This window comes from Setaria italica, chromosome II (assembly GCF_000263155.2).
Source record: "Setaria italica strain Yugu1 chromosome II, Setaria_italica_v2.0, whole genome shotgun sequence".
Classification (NCBI taxonomy): Eukaryota; Viridiplantae; Streptophyta; class Magnoliopsida; order Poales; family Poaceae; genus Setaria; species Setaria italica.
Window position 1 is genome coordinate 47,414,334 of NC_028451.1, and position 19,133 is coordinate 47,433,466.

At 48.7% G+C, this 19,133-nt stretch overlaps 2 protein-coding genes across 2 annotated transcripts; both read right to left on the bottom strand.

Annotated features, from left to right (window-relative positions):
- Positions 1-3,427: 3,427 nt before the first annotated feature.
- Positions 3,428-6,829, bottom strand: LOC101769281 (putative uncharacterized hydrolase C7D4.05). The gene is made up of 6 exons (XM_004958517.3): positions 6,376-6,829; positions 5,914-6,020; positions 4,569-4,677; positions 4,317-4,478; positions 4,004-4,177; positions 3,428-3,719 (listed from the first exon to the last, which is right to left on the bottom strand). The coding sequence occupies exons 1-6, from the start codon at positions 6,664-6,666 to the stop codon at positions 3,690-3,692; spliced, it is 873 nt and encodes a 290-aa protein (XP_004958574.2). The 5' UTR covers positions 6,667-6,829; the 3' UTR covers positions 3,428-3,689.
- Positions 6,830-10,551: 3,722 nt separating this feature from the next.
- Positions 10,552-18,317, bottom strand: LOC101769688 (condensin complex subunit 1). The gene is made up of 17 exons (XM_004958518.3): positions 18,078-18,317; positions 17,020-17,345; positions 16,774-16,934; positions 15,556-16,687; positions 15,293-15,484; positions 14,205-14,855; positions 13,928-14,101; positions 13,774-13,841; positions 13,452-13,674; positions 13,250-13,349; positions 13,028-13,143; positions 12,877-12,934; positions 11,993-12,144; positions 11,687-11,882; positions 11,291-11,458; positions 11,125-11,212; positions 10,552-10,942 (listed from the first exon to the last, which is right to left on the bottom strand). The coding sequence occupies exons 1-17, from the start codon at positions 18,217-18,219 to the stop codon at positions 10,930-10,932; spliced, it is 3,960 nt and encodes a 1,319-aa protein (XP_004958575.1). The 5' UTR covers positions 18,220-18,317; the 3' UTR covers positions 10,552-10,929.
- Positions 18,318-19,133: the final 816 nt, after the last annotated feature.

Below are 19,133 nucleotides of genomic sequence, written 5' to 3' on the forward strand. Positions count from 1 at the left end.
CGCCCTAGCCGCCGCCAAACACCCCCCAACCCTCTCGAGCCCACCTCGCCGCCGCCAGAGGGGGGCGTCGGAAGCCCGTGCGGCTCCCGAGGACGACGGCGGCGGGGCAAACTAGTAGGCACGGGACGACACAAGTGGCTGTGGCCGGGCGGCGTGCCGGAGCGGTGACAGCCCGGATCCGGCCCCACTGTGGGCGGATCCGGCTTCCCCACCCCCGGATTTGTTGCCCCCGACCCACTCCGGCAAGCGACGGGCGGCGCGGAGGGTGGTCGCGCCACGGCGACGGCGGCCCGGGTCGAGGACGGCGGGCGTGACAGCTGGCACGAGGAGTGAGGCTGTGCACGGCAACGGCGGCCACGGCTAGGGATGAAGAGTTCGCACGCGGCGGCGGTCGGCAGTGGAGGCAAGGCGTCCCCGGGCCAGGAGAGGCGTGGGGCGGCGTCTTGGGTGGGGGTGCAGATCGATGACTAGGAGGTGGGATCCACGACCAGGGCGCAGAGCGCCAGCACCAACGCAGGGCGGCAACGAGGAGGATCGTCTCTACCGGCGGCCGCCAAGGGGCAACGGGCAGCAACCGGGACCTGGTACGGTGCGTCAGGGGATCACAACATCTGTCGGCAAGGCGGCAAGGCGACAGGCGCGTGCACTGCACGCGCGGGCATGGAGGGCTAGACCGGGCGTCCCTGTGGCATGACGGCGAGCGGCGGCGGCGGCAGCGAGCACAGCGCGGGGCCACGGGGTCGCTTGTGGTAGGCTCGGCCCTGCTGCGAAGCCGCACGACGCGGACGCGTCAGCCCGGCGATAGAGGAGGCGTGGAGGAGGCGCCAACTAGGAGGACAACGGAGGAGGAGACGCGGAGAAGGTGCGGCGATCGGCGGCGGCCCATGGAGAATTGCGGCGCGGAGGGGGTGTCGGCGCGGAGGACGACGGCACGGTGATGGCGCCGGCGTAGGAGGCGCCATGCGCGAGCCGTCACAGGGCGCGGCGCGAAGATGGCGCCAGCACGGAGGACAGCGGCGCAGAGGAGGCGCTGTGCACAGGCCGCTCGCAGGGTGGCGCGGGGCACGGCGCGAGGAGGATGACAGCCAACAAGCAAGCGGTGGTGGAGGTTCGGCGGCATTGTGCGAGGAGGCACGGCGGTGACGCCGTCCCGGATGGACTGCCGTGACTGTGGCCAGGAGTACCATGCTGTGAGCGTGTAGGGATCGGGATGCTCTGGGCGAAAGCCCTCGCCAACGTTCTTACTGGTGGAGATGACGGTGGCACCCTAGGACGTCGTTCTCCCCGTTGGGGGCGTCATTTATGAGCTACAACCCTGCTACACGGGTCCTCTAGGTGAAAACTCTGTTCAGATTCTGGACGAGCGACGGTGGCATCATTGGCGTCGTCTCTAGAGACCCATCTCGGTCTGTGTCATTCCTGGTTCATTAGTTATGGACAGTCATCAGTGGCAACAATTCTGCCGCGTGGCAAGCTGGACGGGTGTTGCCGAGGTCACGTGGAGGCGTTCGCAGTTATGGTGCGGCAAAGGGGTTGTCGTATGGTTGTCGGTCTTGGTCGCTTGTAGCGGACCATGGCGGCTAGTGCTGCTTGGCTTCGGTCAATGCGGTGTAGGACTACGTAGGAGGACGGCGCTTGCGGCAATAGCATCATGGGATAACTAGGCTTGTAGTGGACCGCGGTGGGTTGCTCAGCTTAGCTAGGCTATCCGGTGCGGTACATCATTGGAAGACGGCGCAAGCGACTTCTCTAGCTTGCTGACATGGCGGCGGATACTTTTGCGCAGATGAAGCAATGAGGCGAAGTCGACATGCGGCGCTGGCTTGGCTAATCGACGGAGATCTTGTGGAGCGGGGCAACATTGCTCACCACGCTGACAGCGATAAAAGAAACGAATCCGTGACGTGGAGTACTATGGCAAGTGTGGCGAGGTCTCCGCGCGTGGTGTTTCTTCGAGGTGATGAGAGCGAGGTAGAGTCCAACGGCGGATGTGGCGAGGCCCCCGCGAGTTGTGTTATCGCGGTGGCGACTGCGAGGCAGCCTGCGAGAGGTCCGGATTCGGTGGTATCACTCTGTCAGGTGGAGCGTGATGTTGCAGCGGCACTACAGCGGAGGGTCCCGCATGGCGGTGGCCTTCTTGGTGCGGTGCAGTTGTTTTTATTGGTTCCCTGTCGACGCCGGGTCGCGCTCGGAGGTTTCGGCGAATTATGAGCGGGGATGTTGGTGGGTGCCGCCGTAGCGAGCGGAGTGATGAGGTCGCGTTGATATTCCAATTCAACCGATCGGGTGTGACCGTTTTTTTAAGTTGAGTCGCGTTGAGATCCCAATCTAACCGGACGTAGGGGAGTTTATTTTGTTTTTCTTTTCTCTTGTTCCAGTACGAAACTCCTTGTTTTTAAATAATCGGCACGGCAGCTCTTCGTTTAAAAAAAATACAGCGCATGATTGTGGGTGGCAAGGCCAGCGCGCGGCGACAGCAGTGCACACAAGCGACGGCAGCGGGCACGGCGCAGGCGGGGACGGCAGCGGTGGTGACGGCAGCAGGCGCGGCCCGCGCGGGGAACCGGAAGCGGCGGCGTGCGTGGGTGAGAGATCGAGAGTGTTGGGTTGAAGAGATTACATATCATCGGATGGATAAAAATACTCGCACGAATCTCAAACACCGAAGCCATATAGCAAATGGGCTTCCGGAAGAATACCGGGTTTTTCTGGTGGAAGGGTTGGGAAGACGAGGAGATCGGCCTTTTATTCTTCTGGGCCGACGGCGAGTACTATATCGCGATGGTTCTGTTGTTGCTGGGCTCAGGTCGTCGCACTGGCATATCTAGATGGGCCTCGATGCGCTAGAAAGTCCTTGCCTGTCTGTGCTCTTGAAAAACCTGACGCCCACGCACGTTAGGCCAGGCGCGACGACCGCGGGTGGATCGAGCACGGGGATCATGGCGGCTCAGCTCCCCATCGCAAAACCGGAGGATGCATGCAACGTGCAGCACCGAAGTGCGCCGATGCCGGGGGCTGCAGCAGGTCGGTGTGGAGTAGGGAGAGGCCGCGGGCGGCGGGGGTCCAGAGCTGCGGTGCCAGCAAGGAGCGGGGCGCCGCCGGGCCCGGACTCCTCAGGCGTCTCTCCGCTCTGGCCACGGGGCCACATACCAGCAGCCGGAGACCGTGCAACCGTTTTGGATTGCCTCACCCAGTTCGCCGCACTCAACTCAACACAGTCTGAGGCCTTCGCAGCTCCGCCTCCGCGGCCAGCTCGAGCAGCAACCTGACTGACAAAGTGACAATGGCACCGTGGTTTCCTTTACGGCTTTACCTTCCACGGCCGATCCTCACTGAGAAAAAGGCCTTTTCTGTTTTCTGACGAACAAGTCAAGTAGTGGACGCTGCGCGTCACTTGTTCGGGGGCAATGCGTTTGGATCACAGGGATTATTCAAGGCACAAGCAGTGTTAAACAGGCCGTTAATTGGACACTCAAATGTGTATGTACATATCAGTAGTATTCGATACTGAAAGGCCTGTCACAGGACTAACTGCTCTCAGTTATTCCCTGGGGAAATGGAAAATATGTACAAGGCGCCGGGGCAACAACCAACAAGGGTTGACATTATGTACAAGGAGGCAGGCAACATCTTTTTTTTTTCCATTCTTTTCATTGCAGCTCATGTGAGATGACTCTGCAGTCAACTCGTTATACCTCAACCCCGATCCTCTCTGCAACCTGCAATACAATCATAAACAAGCACCCAGGTATGAGCAAACGCAAGAATCTGAAAAATTGATGCGGATATAGAACAGCAGGGGAACCCTGGGCCAAGTTGCCCTTTAGGAACCCAGCGCAAGTTAAATTGTTCCTAAATCTTGATGATGTAGAACAAAAACATAGTGCTGCCGGATCTTGAATTACTGTATAATAAACTAAGCTCTGTGTCTTATGCTACCTAATTGTTAGATTCTGTGCTTGGAGTTCTCAAGAAGTGTTGAGCAGAAGAGAAATATAGTTACCTCCTTGAAGGAGTAAACATCGCTGCCCCAAAGCCAGGCATCACAGCCTGCATCCCTAGCTCCCCATAAATCGTTCCTACGGTCATCCCCAATATGCACAGCTTCTTCAGGTTTCACGCCCAACAGCTCACATGCCTTCAAGAATATTGTTGGGTTTGGCTTTTCTGCTGCAACCTGCAAGTTGATCAACCAAGGAACAGAAACAGAGTTTAATAGACAAGATTAATAGTCATACAACTGTACAAGTGCAGGAAAAGCAGGGACAACCCTGTACACATGCTCATGTTTGCATGGTTTTGAAATGGAAACCCACCTCAGCAGATATGGCAACTGCATCAAACCAGTGATCGCATTTCAGGGCTTGCAAAAGTGGCCGAAGACGAGTGTCAAAGTTGGACACAACAGCTGTTTTTACACCAGCCCTTCTCAATGCCTGGAAAACGCGTCCTGCATCTGGATCACAGAGATGCCAAGCCTAGCAAAACATTCCACATTTTGTAAGCTTAGCAGACATACACCTAAAGAAGGTGGTCTGAAAACATTTAGATTACACACTTTATCTCACCTTTTCAGTCGTATAGTACTGATACAGTTCCTCAAAGTACTGCAGATCTGAGCAGCCTGTAGAGGAACTGACTATGTATTGCCAAAAGGGTCTTCCATCATTGACATACCTGGAGATACTCAGATACATTAAGACTGGAATTTGAGTTGTAGTCCATGCAGCAGCATGATTTTTAAAGATATGAGATCTGGAGGTTGAATAACTTTAATTACATATTCACATGCTTGGGGCTGTAAGGTCTCAGGCTTACAGCTCATTAGCTCATTTTAGTAACATAACAAACCCAAAAGTTTGCTCTGTTACATGGGTGGGCAAGCAAAATGAGCCACAAAGAAATAACATTAAAGCACCAGTACTACTCTGGGCCACCACCCAAATATGCTGAGAAAAATAGTCGGTGATGCTTTTCAGATAAGATATTTCTCCTGATAAGAAAACACCATGGTAGTACTTGTATGTATGCTTGAGAAACACAAAACGCGGGTCAAATTGTTGCTTGTCAACTGTACAGTATTTGTACTCAAACAACTATACCGTGTATACTTTGTTTTTTTGTTTGTTTTGTCTTTTCTTTTAGTGTTGCCAAAACCATCAAACTTATGTTATTTCCGTCTGAGATCTAGATCTAGACATCATCATACTGAACAGGACTGCAATGATATAGTTCTCCCAGTTATTGACTTGTTCTTGCAAGGATGTCCAGTGCTATGATGTCACATCCTCTTACAGCTGATATTTGTCTTTGTCTAAATATTTTAAATTTACGGTACCTGAGATTAATTGATATATATGGCATGCTAAGCACATGAAAGATTCTCCCTAGCTCAATTTTGCATGTGCTTACAGTACCAAATTCTCCCTAGCTTTCTTGCAGCGAACCATTTTCAAGGTGATGGTTCTAAAAGGCTAAACCTCGGTGAAGTGAATGATAATTTTTAACCATTTTTGATACCATAGCTTGCTGAATTGTACAAAAGCACTAGGTATGTGCTGTTTTTCAACAAGCATCTGACAGCATGCAGCAATCAACTGAGATCACATAACCCAGTTCAGGGGAGGAGCTGCGTGCAGTCATCGGGGTCAGCCGACCCCGATGGATTTAACTAACTCTACTATAATTGCATCATGAAAGTAGCAAATCTCTCTTATATGTTTATAAGATTGCAAGATTTAGACCCCGATGACCCCAATGACATAGATTTCTGGCTTCGCCCCTGACCCAGTTCCAGATGCTAGTTCTTTACTGCAGTGCGCTTGACCTTTCTCTTAAAAGAACTTTTACAAGCCAATATAAAGCCAAATACATGCACAACCTGGGGCTTCTGAATAGTAGCAAACGCATTACCTGAGGCGCGATTTACCCCATGGTTGCGCATAAGCCCGCCGGTACCTCATCAGGATCTCATCCTCTGAGTAGTCCACCCCATACTTTTGGCCGATCGTTCTGTATACCTGAAAAAACATTTAAACCAGCAGCAACCATCAGAACACATACATATAACCACCACAGAAAGGAGCCACCTCTGCAATTCCACGCGGAGCCAGCCAACCACTACCGAAGAACACTATCAGATCTCTCCATAGCACTGCCCGAAACTAGACATATACTAGAGCTAGAGCAGAACAACAACAGATCAGGTCAACTCCAATCACGCTGCCTCAGGGCCGCGCACAGCAGAAATCGGCATGCATGCCGCCGCAATTGCTACTCATGGCCAGAAATGGGACATGCAAACCTCCAGATCACACGCGCAACATGCAAGGCGGAGAGCAATCGGAGATGCGGGCAATGGGAATCGAAGCGCACCTGCGCCATGGGCTCGGTGGGGGCGAGGAGCGTGCCGGCGGCGTCGACGAGGATGGCCTTGTGCGTGATGTCGCCGTAGATGGCGCGCCGGTAGTCGTAGTACTCCCGCGCGCCTGCGCCCATGATCTCCCACCTCGCGACCGCGGCGGCCACCGCGGCGGCGGCCGCCGCCCCCGCGTCCACGGTCACCTCCGCCGCGGCCGTCGCGAGCAGCCGCCTCTCGCCGCGGGCGCCAGCAGCGAGCGCGGGCCGGAGCCGGTCGGCCGCCGAGCGCAGCAGCGCCGCCGCCATTGCTCGCGAGGCGGTGGTGGTGGTGAGGAGAGGAGCGTGCGCCTCGGGTGGCGGGGCCCGGTGGCGGGCGCGGGCGGCGGTGGCGTCCCCGTGCCGTCCCCCAGCTTCGCGCGCGCGGCTTGAGTGTGGGGCTGTGGGCGTGGCCTTCTGGGTGTTGGGGTCGGGGAACTGGTGCTGGTGGTGGCAGTTTATAGGAGCCCAGGCGTGGCGACTGGTGACTGAGGCCGCTCGGCGGCAGGCTTTGCTTTCTGCTTCGTTGGGTTTCATTTCAGGCTTGCAGGGTTTCAGCCTTCAGGTGATCAGGTGCTGTTTGGGTCTCAAGTCAAAGGAATTTGCCTAATTTTAGTGTTAGCATGGACATGTTTGGTAGGAGTAGGCTAAAAGCAGGCGAACATAGGCATGCTTTTGTTTTAGCATAAAGATTCCAATCATGAGTTCTCCGTCCGTGTGTTTTTTTTTTGCATGTTTTAGGCTTTTAGCTACTCTTAACGAAACTCAAGTGCAATGTTTACCCATTCGTGTTTTCATATACTCAAGCAAACAAGAGTTTTCACATGTGTTTTTCATCTTGACCAATAGCTATGTGTAAAAAATGCATCAAACCAACCACTACTTACCAATTTGTATTTGTATTCTGAGCGTAGACATAGAAAGGCAGTTTTGTCATGCTGTAAGGAAACATGATACAGAAAAGTTCCGATCAAATATTGCAATTTGCGCATAAAAGATATGAGTGTGTGCGCCATTTGCGATGTAAAGGAGCATGTTCGAATAGCTAGATTGACGAGAGCCAAGAAGAAAACTATGGAGGTGTGAGATGGTGGACAAGAGGATATAAGTGGAGGGAGAACATGAAAGCCCAATGCATAAAACAAACACTTAATTTTTAAATATATTTCAGAATATGCCGAGTAGATTGCTCCGACTATCTTTAAGATTTGGGAGTAATACAAAAGTACTTCCTCCATATTGAAATATTTATCGCCGTTAACTTTTTCTCGTCACGTTTAATCATTCATCTTATTCAAAAAAAAATGTAAATATCATCTATGTTTTTTGACTTACTTAGCATGACTTATTTTGTTCGTATGTTTGCAAGAAAGTTTTAAATAAGATGAATGGTCAAACATTGTGATAAAAGCCAACGACGATAAATATTTTAATACTAAGGTGGCATTAGAAAGATAAGAAAAGGAAAGGAAAGAAACACGTTGATCAACCAAGAACGCTCGTGCTCATCTAGTCGATGCAGAGGTTGCTTTACGAGCACCGTCCTTTAAGTGCTCTCCAGTGCTTTGCGCTTCTTCTGCTTACAAAGTGAAGTGGAAGTGTGGTGTGGATGGAAGTTGGAACCGAGTGTGCGTGTGTGTGGCCGCGATATTTTAATCCATTATTTTCACCTTAACCGTATGTTCCACTAAGCACTACCAGATGCAGACATAAACTAAAACCATTTTTGTTTAGGTATAAAGCTCACAATCAGCTGGCCCAACAGAGCCAATGGTTTTCCGTTCTGCCACTTCAGTTTTTGCACACACGTGCTTGGCAAGTAGCGTTAACGATGCCAAAACCAAGTTACCTTACACATCATCTTCTTTAATTTACTTCAAGAGAGAACATGGTATCAGTATTACCACCAGTATCTTTGCGCTCATTGGCTCGAGCAGAGCCCATCGATTCATCCCCCGGTCACGCCACGCCCACCGAATCTTCGCCCACGCTGTTGGCCTGACGCGTGACGCACCGGCGGAGGGGCAGCGTTCGTAGACGACGCCATCAGTTAGGGCGGTTAGTGGGACTAAAATTCATGGCACATCGAATATTTAGATGCTAATCAGAAGAACTAAATATGAGCTAATTATAAAACTAGTTACACAGACGGAGACTAATTCGCGAGACGAATCTATTAAGCTTAATTAATTCATCATTAGCACATGTTTACTGTAGCATCACATTGCCAATCATGGAGTAATTAGACTTAATAGATTCGTCTTGCAAATTAGCTTTCATCTGTACAATTAGTTTTATAATTAATCTATATTTAATACTTCTAATTAATATTTAAACATTCGATGTGACAGGAATTTTAGGAGGTTCCGAAGAACCAAACACCCCTTACTCATCCACTTGTTTTTTTTTTCGCCTGCCCTTCTTTTAGAAAGGAGAGAATCGTTTCTCCTTTTTTTTTCCCCTTTCTCCATTCCAGTTTCCGAATTGTTTTCGTGATGCATGGAATGGAAGTATGGGACGAACAAAATCCTCTGAAAACAAGGCAACCTCATCCGCCGGCACCGGTTCCAACAAGGGGCGGCATGGCATGGCATGGATTGGCAACCACCGCCACGCCCGCTGCAGCAACACGCGCGTCAGCGCCATCTTCCCTCATCACGCCGGTGCCGTAGCCCAAGCCGCGCACGGCCATCTCGCCTCGCGCGGCGGGCCGTGCGCGGCTGCTGCGAGCGCGGGCGGGCGCGTGGCCGAAACCGCGGCACGTACGCCGCGTCGGGTGGTCGCGGGGATTTGATCTCCCAGCACATCTTCCGCGCGTACTACGCAACTCGCATCTGGTCAGTCTGTTAGGCATAGGACACTGATCGCAGTTTCATTTCAGCACATATCCTGGCACACGAAAAATCTTCCGGGATTTATGTTCTTGCTACCTGTCAGGCTGTCAGCTATCGGTCCCGCGTAACCTTGACGCCTCGCGTTTTTAGCCTGAATCCGATACCCCTCTCCAACAAACTGTCAAAAAGAAAAAAACAAAGGAATTTGTATGCAGCGTACTAGTTTCGAGGTCCAGGTGCAAGTACACCAGGACCAGGGAAACCTTTGATCTCCAGTAGCTGCAGGCGGATCGGGCACAAAGATCTTCCCTAGTCGGAACAAGGATCGTGTGGCCGCGACGCCGCGACCTCGCATCGCCTCTGGGCGCTCCTCTGGTTGCACCTCATCTGTGAATTGACAGCTGACCAGAAGAAAATCATGTGGCCTGACATGGCCCTGAATGGTGAGTGGTGACCAAGACCAACTAATCACACATCCAGCTTGCTGACCAAGACCAACTCATCACACATCCAGCTTGCTTGAGACTGCGACTCTGCGAGCGCGCACCCTGACCACAAGCGCACCGGATTGCAAAAATCGGACCTGGGCTGGAACCATTGGGAGCTATTCTTTTCCAAGTCAAGATTTACCACTGGGAGAGTTCCTTCCATCTCAACCAAGTTTCTGCGCCACGGCGTGTGAGATTCAGACCACAAAATATTTGACACTAAAAATGGCTCGTAGCAGGAAAACACATGAGCGCAGGGACCCAAATTAAACGTTCTCGCCGCTCACGTTTCTGCGGCGACCTGCACTTGCGCTTGGACAGTTTGACAAATTTAATGCCTCGCGTTGCAGATTTTGCAGTACGCTTAAAATTCAGAAGAAGATGAAAAAAAAAATCACCTGCCACTCAAAGTAGTGAGTGGTTCCAGACGAGCCGGAAACGTGCGGCGGAGGGGGCACTGCACACGGCAGCCGGAGTCGCCGTCGCGGCGGGCCGAGTCGTGCGTGATCAAATTCTTGGAGCACGACGCGCGCTTGTTGTGGATGCCAGCGGCCCAGGACTCCCCGGGGATAGCGAAAAAGATAGCTCATTGCTCCACTCCACAGGGACAAGCCAACCCAGCAGTTGGTGTGCACCTTCCTGCTTTCCTGGGGGCAATGGTCGTGGGCTCGTGGCCATGGATGCTCCAGCCGGCGACATTAACCCCTCGCTTTGCTTTGCTGGGTTCCCTTCCTATCCTGATGGGGTGATTGCGTAGCTTTCTGAATTCATGATAGGTCCATCATTGTTAAAGGTTGTGGATATGGATTGAGTCTAGATTGACGATGAGAACAGGGCATTCAAAACATCGTAACACGGGAGTGAAGGATCAGGCCAGATACACGCAGGTCCTTCGGAAGCATGCAGTCGATTTGAAAGGAGAACTAATGCAACCAACAAATACAGATACAAGTGCCCCTTACAAGTTACAAGGAGCAGTTAACAGACTTCCTCGTACAATTTCACGGGAGATCGCCACCGTTGGATTTAGATTTCCAGTGTTGAGGAATCGTCAAGGGCACCAGCACATCCGGTATTCCAGGATCTCAAGGCGAGATCATCACTGAGTAAGGCCAAGTGGCCAACACAATGCACAGCCACAAAAGGAGTTGCCACTAGGTCCATATTACCCAAAAGCTGGACTCGCAATAAATTCAAGGAGCGTTGGAGCGTCACCTTCCTTGTCTGCATAGTTTATCATCAAGGTTATTTCTTTTAGCGAATTACTGGTAGAAATGAAGTGTTACGCAAATAATATGGTGTAACGGGTGAATGATGAAATAATCAGTAGCGCATGGCGCTTTAATCATTGAATCTGAAACAAAATACAAAATAGCATTAATAAGCAGAAAGATAAGTGCAAGCACCTTTTAGTTGAGCGTCTAACTGGAGCACTGTCTGCTGAGTCCTCTACGACAGGATCTCTGGTTTTCTTTGCCCTTGATCTTGACAAGCCTGGATAATACATGAAAGATAAGTTCCTTAAGATGCTTGATTTGTTGTGTGGATATCAAAGCTGGAACCATGGGTCACCTTTGCGGACAGGTTGCTTTGACTGAATCTCTTCGCCACCATCTTCTGATCCTGTAGATGTTGATGTCTGACAATTTTCCGTAGAAATATTGCCACTGCATTCTGGCATGTTCTCCTTATCTTCAGTGCTGCCATCCACTGAAGGATCAACTATCTCACTAGTTTCTTCTGTCAAGGGCAGAAAAACAGACAGGTGAGAACATTGTGCAAGGCAAAACTGTAATACCATCTAGTGCGCAGATCTATATAGTCCTTAACCATCGAAGAATAAAAAGTTTGTTTACAATCATCACATGATGGACACATGGAACAACCACGTGGAAATTAATCAACTTATGCAGTTATGTATCATAGAGGATAAGGAGATTCAGAAATAAGTGAACACTCTTCTGTTACCTTCAACAGAATGTCCACAACTCTGCCCAACTTCCTTACTAGCCAGAACTTCGTCAAGCGAGCCAATTCTCTGTCTGTGTGCCTCAGCATTTTTGGTTGTCTCTTCCTGTTCTTTCTTTTCCTGATGAACCTTGCTAAGTTTCTCCTCAAATTCCTCGATGCAAACTTTGAGCTCAGGTTTCGCAAACTTCTTGCACTGATTAGAGGATCACCATAGATAAGTGGGTGGGAAATGTTCAAAAATGTTTGTCATGCTTCATTTAGCAAATGTCAGGCCTACACAACCATTAAGGCTATGCTACCAACCTTTGATATCACGCTTCTGAAGTGGTTCATCACAGAATCTTCAGATAATGCATACTCAAACATCTTAAAATTGTCGATGAGTTTCTTCAGACCCTTTTCAGTGAAGGTTAGCTGAGAGAGGCAATAAGAGATATACTCCCACTGTCTAACATCTGAAGCACATGCAAAGAAAGTGTCAGACATCTGAGAATGGGGTAAGAGGCCAACTGTCTCAAGAAGACCAAGGATTAAATGACAAAGAAGCAAACTTTTCAATGTAGCTAAATTGTCAGCAACCACAAGTGCAAGAGTCAAAAGTGGAAATACCAAATCACAATTATATGTGCTCTCGTTTTCCTTATAATTTTCATTTCCCCTTATATGATGCGGTGATGCTGCCCCCTATGCTGATACATGCAACGTTGACCACCTTTTTCTTTCACGATTATTTATCACTTTATAAGTGCAAAGGTGGGCTCTTTCTCGTGTTGAACACACACAAACACAATGAGCAGGAAGACCACACACAGTTCTTGCAGCACTGCCCATCAGCACCCTCTTGCTTTTGCGGCACTGCACACTAATACCCTCTTGTGTGTTTACAATGATTTTAACAACAAAAAACACGCACACAATATGCTGGAATTCATCCGCACGACTCGGCCAAAACATCCAGGATCACCTCCCTCTAGTAACAAGATTAACGCCAACATTACCTCACCAAGTATCATTGTCCACTTAGCTAGGTACCAGACCAACTAAAAAGAAAAGCACAACTTCCTTAGTATGAATGGTGGTAAAAAAAGTGACAGGTACTAGCAACAGATGGGGTTTTATTTATCACATAATTTCTTAGACGGCAGTGGTTGATCAATATATTTCTATTGAAGCCATAAGCATAATACCATTTACACCAGCAAACCTATTGCAGAGCTTATCCACAAGAGCTTCCATTTGTTTTTCCTGGGACCACAGTGACAAAAGTATATAGTTATTGGCAAGTGAATATCAAGTTCACTGACAGTTTATAACAAGTGAAACAGTAATACATTATACCTTTTTAATAGAGCTAATTAAGAACTGCATAATGTTGCGAAATGTTTCGTCTTTGAGGTGTTGATTGCACAGTCTGCCCAGGATATCCGGAAGAAGATTATAAATTGGATTGCTTCCTTCGGAGGTCAACATTCACCAACAGGGGAAAGGCAAATGTTAGATAGAAGTCAAACTCTGGTATTCAAGTTCATCAACCAATGTTGCTGACACATGTTATCATACCTTTCTTTGACAACTCATGAAAGAAGAGTTTTGCAAGGCTTGAGATCCTCTCATTTTCATCTTCTATCCTTACAGCCATTTCATTTATATAACCTTTAACCTGCCAAAGATTTCAAAAGCGTCTGAAAAGTAATAGAATGATGGTAGGGAAGGTGCTTGTGTGTGCATGAGAGGGCGGGAGGGAGGTGGGCGGGATGTTGACCTTCATCATATCATTCAGTATAAGATGAGAAATAACCAGCACTGCATTCTTCCTGACAGATGCTGAAGGGTCACGCAATCGGGCATATATATACTCTGTCCAAGGTTCCAAGAGGTTTGGGAAGCGAACTGCTAAATCACCAAGAGCTATAGTGCAATTGGATCGGACAATTTCAGAAGGTGCACTTTCAGCAACAGTAAACAGAATTTGAAGATTTGCTTCGCTGAAAATTGGGCATTTGATGTGAGGGAGTGCTTTCATGAAATGCACATCAGTTCACAATATTGAACAGGTAGAGCCGTGTGAAAGAAAAATTACTTACCAGAATTCTGGATCAATGATCATTAGCCTGCAAAGAGCAAGCATGGCAGAAGCTTGTAACTCTGGGAACTGCATCAAAAAAAGGAAGAAATTAGTAGGTGCAGATAGTAATGGAAACAAATGTTAAAGAAAAACAGGAAACCCAACAGACTAACCTTTTGCAGCAAAGTCAGATTCCTGCAGAGTTTTGACAGAAATGGTCCACAATGTCCTATAAGATTCTTTTCTGAAGAACAGCAAACAATCTCCTTTTCCGCCCTTTCAGCAAGGGATTCAATTGCGATATCTATTGTTGCACCCAGTCCCAGTTCGGCATTTATGCCTTGTGCCTGTTGCACAATAGAGCACAACCAGTGAACTTAAATGAAACAATGACAGGTCAAAATTGACAAGGTAAGAAAGGATAGAGATTTAGCAGTCAACAAGAATTACCTCCGAACTTTTAGATGCATCCAACTGAGGATCCTCACTGATGGGTTGAGAATTCTCATTCTTTCGCTTCTGTTTCTGAATTTTTCTAACAGAAGTTTCGATGTACACCAAATGATTCAGTGCAATATGGCTAATAACAAAAAGAAACCTACCCAGTTTTGAAGGTGGTAGTGATGACAGAAAGGCATCATTCTGAGTTTCATCTCCATTTGACACATCCTCAGTTCTTAAAACACTGAATACTGAACTGAGGCACTTCTTTGCAATCTCAGTAGCAAAGATTTCAGGTGCAGGGTGTAAGGTATAGATGGTGCTTATAGCTTTATCTGCAGCTCCATACCATATTTTCTCAGGTAGCGAGAAGCTTGTTGTCAAACTTATCAGCGCAGCAAATACTCTACTATTAGTACTTATCAGTTTGCTTCTGTCTTCTTCTGACAATCTCTGCAGAGCAAGACATGCAGTTCTAGCAAGCAGAGGCTCCTCCTTAGCCCAGCGTCCAAACCCAATGTCAATAATATCTTGCAAGTGAGTACCCAAAATGCTGGGAGACGACTTTGCTGCCATACAAAGAATTGATAAAGCCCCACGGCTTTGCACTGGTTTCACTCCACTGATGTTAAAGCAAAAATAGTCCCACAGTGCCGATACCTGTAAGGGGTGATGAGTCTTAAAAAATATCCTCCTCACCAGCAACATAAGAGAAACATTGAAGTGAAATAATAGAATTCAACAAAACCGTTATATTTGGAAAGCTAAGCTTTAGATTCAGATGAATACAGTGATCGGAGAAATAAAGACAATGTAGACACAAAAAAATCAATTCCTTCTGCCAGTACAATGACCTAGGACTTTGAAGACAAAATAACTTGCATCAGAGTGTAGAGAAGATGGTGGCAAATTTATCACGAAATATCTTATTTGCTCCATGTTTCGAAAACATTGGTGCTCAATTAACTCAGTTTATTGCCTCATTTTTTCTTCACTAGTGAATTATAAATTGATAGTAGAACTGACTAGTTAGTTTAACATGACTAGATTCGTCAAAGTGGTAGCGAAAACAAATTGGAAAGGAAAGAAGACTGCACCGTGCTAGATGAAATTTCTGCTTTTGAAACTAACGAGCTAACTAGGCACTCAAGAGCAGCCAGGTCACCAATGCTGCAATCAATGGCTAGGTTTAACAAACTTTTCGCCGTTTCTGTTGCACTTTTCCTTGTGTATATAGTAATGAATGCACTCTCCACTGCTTCATATATTGACTTATCCTGAGAAAATACCTGCAGAAGTCAAAGGGTCAACGAAATGTTATCAAATAATAAGAAAAAAAAGACAGTTTTGGGGATATTACCAGAGGTAACATTTTCCTGAGTGCTGCTTCTGATCCTTCGATCTGAAATTGTCTGCATCTCATTAGTAATAGAATGGTGTTCTCAACATCAGTAGCTGAAGATGATGCCAACAGCTGAACAAGAGTTGGCATTAAGGAAGTTATACACTTTGAAAACCGCAGACCAGCTTCAAGTGATGCAACTAAAGCTCTGATCTGTTCAAGGTTTGTTATTTCCACAATCGTGGGATCAGGATTGTTCTGATCCTGACTATTAGCTACACAGCTATCACTGACACTATCGGGTTGGCCCATGACCACTTCACCGGGCGAACTATCATCCACAACCTCATCTTGGTCTGGATTTGGAGGATCCATTCCTTCTAATTTTTCCTTGTACTTTTCTAGAGTTGCCTCAAAGGTTGAAGTCCTTAACTGAGGTCCAAAAGGGTTGTGTTGCAGCATGGTGATGAGAAGTTGTAGCGCTGATTTTCTTACAATAGCACTTTTGTCCTCCAATCTCCCCGAAGCAACTGAAGCCACTTCATTCCACAGGCCAATTGAGATAGAGTTTTCTTCACACAGCTCTGCCCACACCTGAAGCACACGACTCCTTGTGTATGCTGACACATCCCTACAGCGCTCAATCAAAATTTCTAGCATAGCCTGCTTACTTCTGAGCCGAGCAGTGTTATCACCCTCAACATCTTTGAAAGCCTTTGCAGCCAGCTTTCCCAAGACTCCAACAAGAGCATTTCTGATCTTATATGAGTCACCACCAAAGTGAGGCACCAGAACACCGATATTGGTTGACATAAGCTTCGGCAAGCGGTCTGCTAGTTCTACAAGGAATCTCCCAACATTATCAGCACCAACACTATCCCTTACATAATCTTTTGGATCAGTCCGACCTATTTCCCTAATCAGGGAAATTGCAAGGCTTCCATCACCAAACTTTTTCTCTGCAGAAGCAACTGTTTCCGCAAGATGAGCAACAGTGAAATCAAACTTGTGGATCAAATGCAAGACAGATGCACTGATTTGAGAAATCCTCTGATGCTTTGTGGCAATTGCTCCAATTATCCTGCACAGGCCATTTCTTGTATCCTCATCTTTTAACCCATTTTGATTCTCATAGAGAACAAAAGTACACCTACATGTTATCAAGAAAGAAATGACATTACAATAGGTAGGTTACTGGAAAGCACCACACTACCATAGCCAGTTTCCAGAACTTACTTTGAAACAAAAGAGAGATATCGTTCATCCGTCCCTCCAGGGCCAAAAAGTAGTGATAGGTCAGCTTCTAGAGAATTAGCTATTAGATTCAGGATCCTGCCTCTTTGAGCTTCCCAGTTCCAAGTATATACAGGATTCTTCTTTCGACCATGTGCTGTTACCTAGATTCTCATGGAAGAATAAAATCACTTAAAATACATGAATACATATAATCTGGATAATCTGTAACTTCCGCACAAAAATCACCTTAGCCCCTGTGCAGCTTTCAGCAGCAGATTCCTCCATGAGAACGATGGAAAGGAGAAAGAAGGAGTAGATCTTGAGGGCATTACGGTGCGAGGCAATGCGATCAGTGATTGGGGTAGCATCAGAAGGCGATGACATGGACGCACGAGAAAGTGAGTCTATGTTGGGTAGAAGGACACTAAGGTTGGAGCGCAAGGTCTCAACGAGGTTAAACTTAAGGCCTGGGGGCAGACAGTTGAAATCACGCACAACAGAATAGATGCTATCGAACACCTCCTGTTCCTCAATGCAGAAGAGCTCCTTGTCAGAGAGATCAAATGATACACCTTCAGTTTGAATCAGAATAAGAACAGAGTCAGTTCATGTTGATAAGATTCTTTCATTCAAAAAACAAGAACACTAAAGCTTGCTAGATCTGTACGCTTATGGTAGAAGAGATTTCTAATCGCATGCTACCACAAAGTAGACCAGCCAACATTATGAAAAGCAAGACTATGGCATGGAAATTAAGGGATAACGTCCTATGGCATTAAACAATCACTAATTTTGCAGAGCTGACAATGGAGAACTAAGATCTATGAATAATTAAGCTAGCAAGCTTATGCAGGGCCGTTAAAGCAAAACTCATACTAACTTATGTTAGCTTTTTGCATCAGAAGACACCTTTTTCCAAAATCAGATCAAGTTTCTTAACCCCAGCCATATATAGTAGTACGGTTAAGTATAAAAGCAACGGTAAGACCACCAATTTCAAAATTAAAATACGAGCAGCTCAAAAGGTTCAGTTCAAGTGGCCGTGTGCTTTAGTCGCAGGCTTAATTTTTTACATATATGCACCGATTTGCTTGAGAGAAGGCCTTAGGGATACCAGCTACATCCAAATCACAAGCTCCAATTAGTACGGCCGACCAACAAAACCCTATTCCAGTAGAATTTTAAGCAGGCAACGATCAAAATCCGAATCCAGAATCCTCATAATTCCTAAGGACTGGGGCAACCCCCGACCGGAACAGCAAGTGCGCGCGGTTGGGGAAGCGGGGTAGGCGGCGGCACGTTACCCTTGACGAACTCCTCGAGGTCGGCGGCGCGGAGGGTGGCGACGGCGACGGGGTTCTGCGGCCGGAGCGAGGGCTCGTCGTCGCCGTCGGTGTCCCGCTCCAGATCCCGCAGGCTCGAGGGGAACACGAACGGCGGGGCCATCTCGCCGCGGGCGGGCGGACGCCGGCGAGAGCAGGAGATGGGGGTCGGGGGAGTGGAGGGGTTTGGGTTGGGGAATGGGAGCGGAGGAGTTGGGGAGTGTTTCGAAATCGAGAGCGGGAGGCGAGAAATTTTGTGAGCGAATCCCCCGTATGACAGGGAGGACCCACGCGTCATATAGAAAGATAAAGGTGCCACATGCCATGGCCCATGGGTGGTTTGAATACACGCCTAGCTAGTATTGACCGTTAGTCCCCCAGTGACGGTCCACGGATCAGGTCCTGTTTGGGAAGAGTGTGCTAAAATTTAGTCCTGAACTAAATTTTAGCCCTCTCAAAAAGAGTGTGCTAAACTTTAGCTTTTGGAGGTGTTTGGGAGGGGTGCTAAAGTTTAGCACCTGCTATGCGAAATGACCCTTTTACCCCAGCATAGCGTGCACTGTTACTTGTTTCCTGTCCCTGGACCTCGCCGCGGACTCAGTCACCGCGACGTCGGCGGGATCCACCATCGCCCGCTTCCGGCTTGCCCTCCCGCCACCGACTCCCCCGGGCCCTCCCACCGCCGACTCCCCCGGGCGCATCCGCCGCCCCTGGCCCTGGAGCCTCCGCCGCCGGCGCATGCGCACCGCGGCCGTTCCGGATCCGGCCGGAGGAGGCGGGGGCCGGCGCGGGGGGTCGGCCAGAGGCGGCGGGCGAGCGGAGGTCGCGGGGGCGGGCGGGGCCGGCTGGAGGCGGCGGCGGCGGGGGTGGGCGGGGCCGGCGGCGGCGGCGGCGTTCGGGCGAAGGAGCGGGGAGAGAGAGAGAGAGAGAGAGACTGAGGGGAGGAGAGAGAGGGGAGGGGGGACTGTCACCGCGTTTACCTCCGGCTTAAAAACCACCATCTTTTATCTACCATGCTTCATTAGATGCTCCTGGGGG